Below are 10,575 nucleotides of genomic sequence, written 5' to 3' on the forward strand. Positions count from 1 at the left end.
CGACTGAGCGCTTTCACCAGATATACTGGTTTCATCAGAGTCATACAAAATCATTACACCCAGCTTGTTCATTTATATATTCATTAAAACCAATTATTCAATTGTAAATTTCTAAATTGCTTGAATTTCTTAAAAAGACACATTCAAAATGACAATATCCAAGGTTACATACTAAATAAAAATATATGCATATATATTGAAATGTCATGTAAATCAGTCAGAACCCAAGCACACTCATAATCATTAACAACATACATAAAATGTTTAAAAAATGTGTGTTACTATATAAATGTAATATATAAACTTCCACAAAAAACAAATGAGATGAAATGCTCAATAATATGCTCAATAATATATTTAACCCCCCCCCCAAAAAACAAACAATCATTTAAAAAAATCCTTTTACAACTCTTTATTCTCTTTTTCTGTTAACTTTTTTCTACTTTTTACTTTCCATGTTTTCAACTACCTTTTTTCTTTAAACATTGTTTGTACATATTGTACTACACTATTCATAATCTTTTCCTGAGTTCTTTCTATTTTTCCTTTTACATTTTTTATTTCTCTCATTACAATACCGTCTTCCTTTACTAATCTGCTTAAGTAACTCGATACTTCTCTTTTTCCTTGTAAAAACATCTTTGTTTATATAACATTTCTTGTATTTTTTTCTTCATTTCTTTCATATAATTATTTTTCTTTGTCAGACTTCTTTCTATTATTATGTTCTAAATCTTCCAATGCATCTTTGTATGTTTTATATTTTTGTGTCTCTACTTTTCCCACATCATATTGCCGCTGTAAAAAAACAAACAAAAAAAATTTTTTTTTTTATATTTTTCCTTAAATATCATACACCACTCAGACCAATTTTTATAACATTTTTAAATGGTAATATGATCTTCTCATAACTGTATTATTAATCTCATTCCTTCTTCATTCCATGCTTTTTCAATTATCCTTTTTATTCTTTTGCCTATTTTTATATATTCCTTATTTTATTTCATCTCTAGCCATATTGCAAGATGATCAGAAAATCCTGTTTCAACTACCGCCCCTTCTCCGATAACCAAACCTAATCTATTCTATAAATATTCTATTATATTCTACCAGTAACCTTATTTTTTTCTCTCACATTTTTGTCTCTCGATCTTATGAAGTAAGCTTTCCCTTTCTTTACAGTTAATATAAGCATATAATGTTATTATTCTACATACTTGTTCTTTCAATTTCAAATGTGCAATGGTTTTTCTTCCCATGTTTGCTAAAGTTGTATCTAATATAACTTCTCAAAAGCCAACTTCACACTTCTTAAGACTGAAGTGGTATCCTTCAAGGCCCCTGGGCCAGTGGAAACCACAACCCACACTGCTGAATCCTTTGCAAATGCCTTCTACGGGCACCTTCAAGAATGCATGGATCATGCAATCCCAAATAAAACCAAGACCCATTCCCCCAAAGGCAGGCGCCCGGTCTGGCGGACCCCAGCCATAAACAAACTCTACAACAGGAGGAGGAAGCTACTACATAACAGAGCAAAATCCCTAAAAGGGAAGGCATCTCTGATCAGTACTAGCAAAAAACTACGATCACTCATAAAATCATCCAAGGCCAACTTTGAGAGAAAAATCGCAAAAGACACAAAAGACAATCACAAGGCCTTCTTTAGCTATGTTAGAAACCTGGGTGGAAACTCCCAGATATGCTCAGTTAGTCCAAAATGACACAAAATACACTGAACCCACTGACATTGCCAACATTCTGGCAGACAGGTTCAGTGCAAATTTCTCCTCCCCCTCTCCCCCAAAAGGAGAAATAACTATCCCAGCAGAGTGTAGCCTCCCTAACATCTCAGATGCCCAGGTGAGAGCCGCCCTCTCTAAAGCTAAAAACACAACATCAATGGGACCGGATGGTGTCCCGGGCTGTGTGCTACATGAACTCCAAGAGGAACTAAACCCACACATAAGGCTGCTGTTTAATATTAGCCTTACTACAGAATATGTACCCAAAGAGTGGCGTACGGCGACAGTGATACCACTTCACAAAGGCGGTGCTTCTACGGACCCTGGAAATTACCGCCCCATAAGCTTGACGAGCCTGGTCTACAAAGCTATGGAGAGGATCATTATGGAACTCATAAACAAAGACATTGGGGACCTACAGACATTGGATCCTACCCAATTTGGCTTTGTCAAAGGCAGATCCTGCCTTTTGAACTTGATCGACTTTTTTGAAACAGTCACTAAGGCCATTGATGAGGGTAAAGAAGTTCACACAGCCTACCTTGACCTTGCAAAAGCCTTTGCCACAATACCCCACTCGGGCATCATAGACAAACTCACCACCTTAAATGTAAACCCATAAGTCACAAAATGGGTTGCAAACTGGCTCAAGGACAGAACCCACAGGGTCAGAGTTGCTGGAGCAATGTCAGACTCTAAGCCAGTCACAAGCGGTGTCCCACAGGGCTCAGTCCTGGGACCCCTCTTGTTCGGCATTTATTTTTCCGAGGTACAGGCAAACATTGGAGGATTGTGGCTGACAAAGTTCGCAGATGACTGCAAACTGGGGGCCATAATTGATACTCCAGCGGACACAAACATCCTTCAGAGAGGCCTCATAGAAACGGATAATTGGTGCCAGAGCCATGGCCTTAAGCTGAATGCCAAAAAATGTATAGTCATACCCTTTGGGAAAAACAAGGTACCCACAAATTACCACATAGGTGGTAATCCATTAAGTACAGAAGAGGTAATCAGGGATCTTGGGACCCAGGTTGACAGTAACCTCTCATTTGACACTCACATTGCCAAAGTGGATAGGAAGACCTTCTATATTGCCCACCTTATCATGAAGGGTTTCACATCTAGATCAAAAGAGGTCATTGTGCCCCTGTACTCTTCTCTTATCAGGCCAATGATTGAGTACAATGCCCCATTTGGGATGTATCTTACCCGACACCTGCAGCAGTTGGAAAGACCCCAAAAGTTCCTCACCAAGAGAATAAAGGGTCTTAAACATATGTCATATGCTGCCCGACTGAAAAAACTCCAGCTCTATTCAGTCGCATACCGCCTACTCAGAGGTAATCTGTGCCTGACGTACAAGGCCATGTCCAATCCGGAATTAATGGACATGCTCCACCTCAGTAAATCCAAATCCACTAGAGCCACGAGAGCAAGAGACTTAAACCTCAACACAGAAATAAATAGGATGTGCTGGAGGGACAGATTCATAACCCAGAGGCTCCCTACACTCTGGAACAGAATCCCAATCCATATTAGGCAGAGCCCCTCACTAACTCTATTCAAGAGAAATCTTGACGAGTGGATGGGCGATCGTAGGTTTACCCCGGGGGTCATCTCTGTGTCACTACTAGACAGAGGCACAGTAAACTAAACCCTAAAAGGGCATAGTATTCTCATCCTAAGGGGTGGTGAAAGCCACACACACTCTGGCTAGGCTTATAAATGCCCCAGGGCAGATAGCCTAGTACGAACCTATGAACCTAAGACTTGTTCTACAGGCTTTAGGGTATGTGGTGGCTGCTATAACCCTAATTCTGATGGCTCGATTCTATGTGCACATTCCTCAGTGGTCTGTAGCTGTTCAGTGGCCAGTTCTGCAATGTCCTGTCTCCTTACAAATAAAGCTGACTTGGGTTTGCAAAAACTACCTCCGTTGGAGGGATCCATTCCATGAAAGTTTGTCAGGTATGCCGTTTTGTATTTTCATCCCCGGTTGCCACAATAACCATGGACACCTCCCATCTGGGGTGGGGGAGCATTTCTTGGAAAGGACTATTCAATGAATGTGTCCCCTGAAGAGTCCAATCTGCATATCAATGTCCTGGAGAATAAGGGTGGTCCTACTAGCATTGCAGGCCATCCAGGACAGCCAACCCAGGGGAACTTTTGCAATCTAATCCAGCAACAGGTCTGTGGTCTGGTACATCAACAAACAAGGGATAATCTGATCCTATCCACTTTGTCGAGAGACAGTGAGAGTTTGGCAGTGAACGATCTCTTTGAACCACTTTCTTATGGCAGTGTACATCCTGAGGAAATACAATGTGCTAGTGGACAAGCTCTACAAATCCAGCCTGATGCCTCACAATTGGTCTCTGTCAGTCAGTGGCAGAAAAGATTTTCTGTTGATGGAGTCAGCCGTGTATCCTTTGAAGAGCAAGGTTATTCTCATTGCCCCTTTTTGGCCTTGTCAAGTGTGGTTCCCCTTCCTTTGGTCTCATCTTCGATGTCCACCTTGGATATTAGACATTAGTCGAGACCTTCTGTCTCATCCCATGGGGATAGCACACCCGGACATCACAGGCCTGAAGTTGACTGCATGGCTTCTCCAATTCCACTACTGGTTAGACAGCCCAGGCTTTCCTCCCCAGTCCATCAGATATTGCCATCGTCCCAGAAAGCCTTTATTAGGGAAATATGCAACAGTAAATGTAAAAGATTTTCTTTTTGGGCCCTTCAGAGAGAATTAATTCCCTTTAATGCTCGTGTTACAGATGTCCTGGACTTCTTGGCATCCATTTTTAAAGAAGGAGCTAGTTTTATTACATCAGAGTGCAATTAGCAGCTATCTGTAATTATCATATTGGAGACCATACTTCCCCTATAGTATCTTCCAAGTGGTGCAAAGCTTTCCTTAAAAGGCACCTTTTTGTTTAGGCCTCCAGTGAAAGACTCTACTTCCCCCCGGGTTCTAACACTTCTACTACAGGATTTAGCACAGCATCCCTTTGAGCTGTCTGCTAAGTCTGATCTTAAATTCCTTTCTTGGAAAACGGCTTTTCTAGTGGCTGTTGCCTCTACAAGATGAGTGTCTGCGCTTCAGCCCCTCTCCTCTAAATCCCTGTATTTGGCTTTCCATAAAACTAGGGTTACCTTACAAACTAATCATTCCCTTTTACCCAAATTGTAGAAAAGTATTAACCAAGTTATCAGTTTTCCCGTTTTCTTTCCAAACTTCAAAGTTTTACACGCTTCATCTTTTTTATCCCCATAGAACACAAGACTTATCTTGTTTACTTCCAGTAAACTGAGTAAATCAGTCTCTAATGTTAACTTTGGCAAAGTGGCTTACAGATTCCATATCATTCATTTACAGTCAGAGGTCTTTCGTTGCCTAGACCACCTAAAGCACACTCCACTTAATCCATGGCTACTTCATCTTCTTTTTAGTCCAGAACCTGAACTGATGACATTTGTAGGGCAGCCACTTGGTCTAGTGCTCATACTTTTACTGCTCATTACAAATTGAATTTGATTTCCAGAAACAGAGCTGCTTTTGTTTCTGCAGTACTCCGAAAAATCCTTCTATGACGGTCACCCAAGATTCACATAGCTGCTGATTCTGTCCCAACAGTTGAACGAATGAAAGTGACAACAGATATAAAAGTTATGCATTCACTATAACTATGCATCTGTGTTGTCCATTTTTATTCTTCAATTCCCCAACCTCCTACCCCCTTCCTTTCTATTCCTGGAGTGAACTGACAGTCGATATGGAACCTCTTTTACTTGTATGAGCCCCAGTTCTTTTCTATCAGCTTTCCTTTCATTTTGGCCTGAGGTGGGATCCTTTTGTATTTGGAGCAGCAAACTTGATCTCAAGTATTGTAGGATACTGTGGCATTATGGGTAATGAGAGGAGATTGAGAGCTGGATCCAAGAGTCTAAGTAATTGTGGCCAAGCCGGATCTTAGGTTAGATCAGAGACCCAGCTGCTGAGGAAGAATGAAAATGGACAACACAGATGCATAGTTATGGTGAATATATAACTTTTATAATGTTTTAGGGAGCAGTATATCAGTTTTATTCTTTTGTTTTCTTAATTGTTTTTCTGTATCTTACATTCTTTCAGTGAAACAACAGTCAAAATTACCAGAAGATTTTAGTTTTGGTAACTCATTCTGTCTTTTGTACATTTTGTCCTTTCAGTGCCTTCTAAAGTTGTGTCACTGACTGAGGACCGTGCACCAAATGGAACACAAACTGTTGTGTGCATTGCTGAAGGATCGCCTCTGCCAGTTATTCAGTGGCACATCTGCAATGATTTAACCAGGTAACTAAAAATATGCATGTGAATGCAGAGAGAGTCAAGTAATGTGCTCTAATTTTGTCTTAACTCTTCTGATTGTGGTTGAACCATATTCCTTCATCTTATTTGATCCACTGTTGTTGAATTTTCTTTTTCTCTTTTCTTCTACTGTTACCCGGTTTCCTTCTCCTCTACCTGTATTTATGTAGTAAGCAACTTATGTAACCTTTATTCCGTCACTACACTAACTTCAAACATGGAAATGATATAAGGCAAAGAATGCAACACTCAGTGGTTATGTATTTTATTTTAACTTTTTAACTGGCATAGAGCACTGAACCCAGTGGACCTTTTTCAGACCCAGCTCAAGGTCGCAGACCAAATGAACAAAGATATACATACCTTTCCAGTCATATTTCATTATGACAGCAATTTATATTGCTTTGCAAACACTTGATATGTGAGACGTACTATATTTCAACTGTGACAAAACCATGTTAAGAGCAGCAACTCAAAGTCTGTTACAGTGGGCAAAGTTGATAGTCATTTGCAAAAAATCTGTTAGCTTGTCACTTTTTGCCAAAAAAAGATAAATCAATAAATCTGACTGTAAGTGCTTTTCCACTGGACACAAACCCTATCTCTGTCCTCACCTGCATCACTTCTACTTTGACCCTCTGTTCTCATCTACCCATGTCATCCCTACTGTTACCACCACTGCCTAGCTCTAAAAGAACTAAATTGGCTCGAACTCACACAACACCTAAGCCTAGTACAGCTGTCTTATGCACATAAAATGATATATACAACTGATAGCTGCCCAGCACTTCCCTCATAATGCTTTTTTTAGGTAAGGTCATTCTCCTCAAATTATCTACATAGCAGATGAAAGTCAAGGGTAACACTGTTCAATGCTAGAAGCCACAACAAGATGACGCATTCCTTATAGACTTTCCTAACTCTTGAAGATACACATGTGCAGTTTTTGAAACATAATTTCATAACAGTGATAGCACTGCTCTACAGTGCAGGATACAATGCCTTCGACTTCTTTAGACCTAATACCAAAACTAACTGTTATTGCAATGGGCAAGTCTATATCACTAAGAAGCCATTTTACTTCCACACACTTAAGGCAGGGAAATTACCTTGAACTATTTCATATCTTTGCCATGATAAGTAAAATTCCATACCACATCACAGCCAACCACCATACCCTCTGCATGTCACCTGTGACCAATGAGGCATATCTGAACAAACTGTATTCCCTACCTTTTGAACCTAACATTTTTCGTGGGAGATTTCAGTTACCATTCCATTATTTGAGAAAACTACACCACCACAAAAAATGTGCAGTAACATTCCTGGACTTCATTAATGCCATTTCCTTAGACAAACTAGTTCAAGTCCAAACCTGGGATTCTAAAATATTTGACCTGGTTCTTAGCAATATAGCACCTGCCCCCCACCATGCTCAGTACCTTCAGGGACCACATTACTGGTCACATTTGACCACCATTGAGATGCAGTATGAGAGTAGGATCAGATCTGCCACAAAACTCCTCTGTCTTAGGAGATTACTGTGAGACCATCTTTATCCTAACTGATGATCTATTGAAATGTAAACATCATCCTCACCTCAATGACCCAATCTCGTGCAGTGCCATGTTTATTGATAATTTCCATGCCTTCCTCAAAAACATGAATCAGGGCATGGGTACCCACAACATATAAAAACAATGCCAAATTCAGAAAAAAACTCCCTTTATTGGAACCCTTGTACAGGTAAACTATGCAATAAAACCGAAACATCTAGACATTAAGTATAAAACTAGTACCCCAACAGCTACAGGAAAACTTAAAAAGATCATTAAAGAACTCAGAAACAAAAATCAAATCCTCCAAATTTAAGTCAAAGAACTCGGAAACAAAATCAAATCCTCCAAATGTAAGTAAGAATCGAGAATTGCTACTGCTGCTAAAGACAGCCACAAAGTCTTCTTTATCTGTTTCAAAACCTTAGAATACCAAAAAATGGTCATTGTGTGGAACACAACCTAAAGTAAATGTGTCAAGAAGTGAAACATTGTGCTTTTTGGCAAAATTAGGCACACCTGCACCTACCAGATATGTGACACTTTGAAAATTGGCTCCATTATTAAGGACCTGGACGCTTTTATTAACAGCAAACTGTCCTTTGTTTACCATGTGTATACACTGTTGTTAGGAAATCCTTTTCTCTAGCCAGACTAATCACCAAGATATATCCTCAAGACTGAAGAAAGTTAACATTACTCTCTACACCTTTGTCATCAGGCCCACATGATGTATATAAGTATGGGTGTGTGTGTGTGTGTGTGTGTATGTATATATATATATATATATATATATGTGTGTGTGTGTGTGTATATATATATCTATATATATATATATATATATATATATATATATATATATATATATATATATATATATATATATATATATATATATATATATATATGATGGAGAGAAGGAAGGTTGATATACTGTGCAAGAGACCAGATGGAAGGGAAGTAAGGCCAAGTGTATAGGAGGCGGGTTCAAATTGATCTATCATGGTGTGGATGGCAGAAGAAATGGGGTAGGGGTTATCCTAATGGAACAGTATGCCAAGAGTGTTTTGGAGGTGAAGAGAGTGTCTGATACAGTGATGTTTACGAAGCTTGAAATTGATGGTGTAATGATGAATGTTGTTAGAGCATATGCTCCACAAGTTGGGTGTTCAATGGATGAGAAAGAAAAATTTTGGAGTGAGTTGGATGAAGTGGTGGTGAGTGTATCCAAGGGTGAGAGACTAGTGATAGGAGCAGACTTCAGTGGGCATGTTGGTGAAGTGAACAGAGGGGATGAGGAAGTGATGAGTAGGTATGGTGTTACGGAGAGGAATGCAGAAGGTCAGATGACTGTGGATTTTGCGAAAAGATTGGACAAGGCTGTGGTGAATATGTATTTTAAGAAGAGGCAAGAGCATAGGGTGACGTACAAGATTGGAGGAAGATGCACACAGGTGGATTATATCCTATGTAGGAGAGCCAGTCTGAAGGAGATTGGAAACTGTAAAGTGGTGACTGATGGAAAGAGTACTTTGAAGGGCAGATGAATGAAGAGAATGAGAGAGAGAGAGAGAAGGTTGGATGATGTGGGGATAGTGAATCAGGAAGTGAAGCAGATTAGCAAGGAGGAAGTAAGGACAGCTATGAAGAGGATGAAGAATGGAAAGGCTGTTGGCCCAGAAGACATACCAGTGGAAGCATGGAGGTGCTTAGGAGAAATGGCTGTGGAATTTTTAATCAGATTGTTAAATGTAATTTTGGAAAGTCAGAGGATGCCTGAGGAGTGGAGAAAAAGTGTTTTGGTACCTATCTTTAAGAATAAGGGTGATGTGCAGAGCTGCAGTAACTACAGAGGGATAAAATTGATCAGTCACAGCTTGAAGTTATGGGGAAAGAGTAGTGGAAGCTAGGTTAAGAAGGGAGGTGATGATTAGTGATCAGCAGTATGGTTTCATGCCAGGAAAGAGCACTACAGATACAATATTTGCTCTGAGAGTGTTGTTGGAGAAATACAGAGAAAGTCAGAAGGCGTTGCATTGTGTCTTTGTGGACTTAGAGAAAGCATTTGACAGGGTGCCTAGAGAGGAGTTGTGGTATTGTATGAGGAAGTCGGGAGTGGCGGAGAACTATGTAAGAGTAGTACAGGATATGTACAAGGGTAGTGTGACATTGGTGAGGACTGCGGTGGGAGTGACAGATATGTTTAAGGTGGAGGTGGGATTACATCAAGGATCAGCCCTGAACCCTTTCTTATTTGCAGTGGTGATGGACAGGTTGACAGATGAGATTAGACAGGAGGCCCCGTGGACTATGATGTTTGCAGATGACATTGTGATATGTAGTGAGAGTAGGGACCAGGTTGAGGAGACCTTGGAGAAGTTGGAGATATGCTTTAGAGAGGAGAGGAATGAAGGTCAGCAGGGCTAAAACAGAATATAAGTGTATAAATGAGAGGGAGGGTAGAGGAATGGTGAGGATGCAGGGAGTAGTGTTGGTAAAGGTGGATGAGTTTAAGTACTTGGATCAACAGTTCAGAGTAATAGTGTGTGTGGAAGAGAGGTGAAGAAGAGAGTACAGGCAAGGTGGAATGGGTAGAGAAGAGTGTCAGGAGTGATTTGTGACAGACGGGTACCAATAAGAGTGAAAGGGAAGGTCTACAAGAGGGTAGTGAGACCAGCTATGTTATATGGGTTGGATACGGTAGCATTGACAAAAAGGCAGAGCTGGATGTGGTAGAGTTAAAGATGTTAAGATTTGCACTGGGTGTGACTAGGATGGACAGGATTAGGCATCAGTATGTTAGAGGGTCAGCTCATGTTGGACAGTTTGGAGACAAAGCAAGAACGGCGAGATTGCGTTGGTTTGGACATGTGCTATGGAGGGATGCTGGGTATATTGGGAAAAGGATGCTAAAAAGGGG

The 10,575-nt window shown here is 40.2% G+C and overlaps 1 protein-coding gene across 1 annotated transcript in view; it reads left to right on the forward strand.

Annotated features, from left to right (window-relative positions):
- PDGFRB (platelet derived growth factor receptor beta) overlaps positions 1-10,575 on the forward strand; it is a 743,049-nt gene that overhangs the window by 343,326 nt on the left and 389,148 nt on the right. The window contains exon 8 of the mRNA XM_044070754.1: positions 5,961-6,084. Within this exon, the coding sequence (XP_043926689.1) occupies positions 5,961-6,084 (124 nt within the window). The remainder of the gene's footprint in view (positions 1-5,960; positions 6,085-10,575) is intronic.

The sequence above is a fragment of the Protopterus annectens genome, chromosome 4.part1 (assembly GCF_019279795.1).
Source record: "Protopterus annectens isolate FY-2018-M chromosome 4.part1, PAN1.0, whole genome shotgun sequence".
Lineage (NCBI taxonomy): Eukaryota > Metazoa > Chordata > Ceratodontiformes > Protopteridae > Protopterus > Protopterus annectens.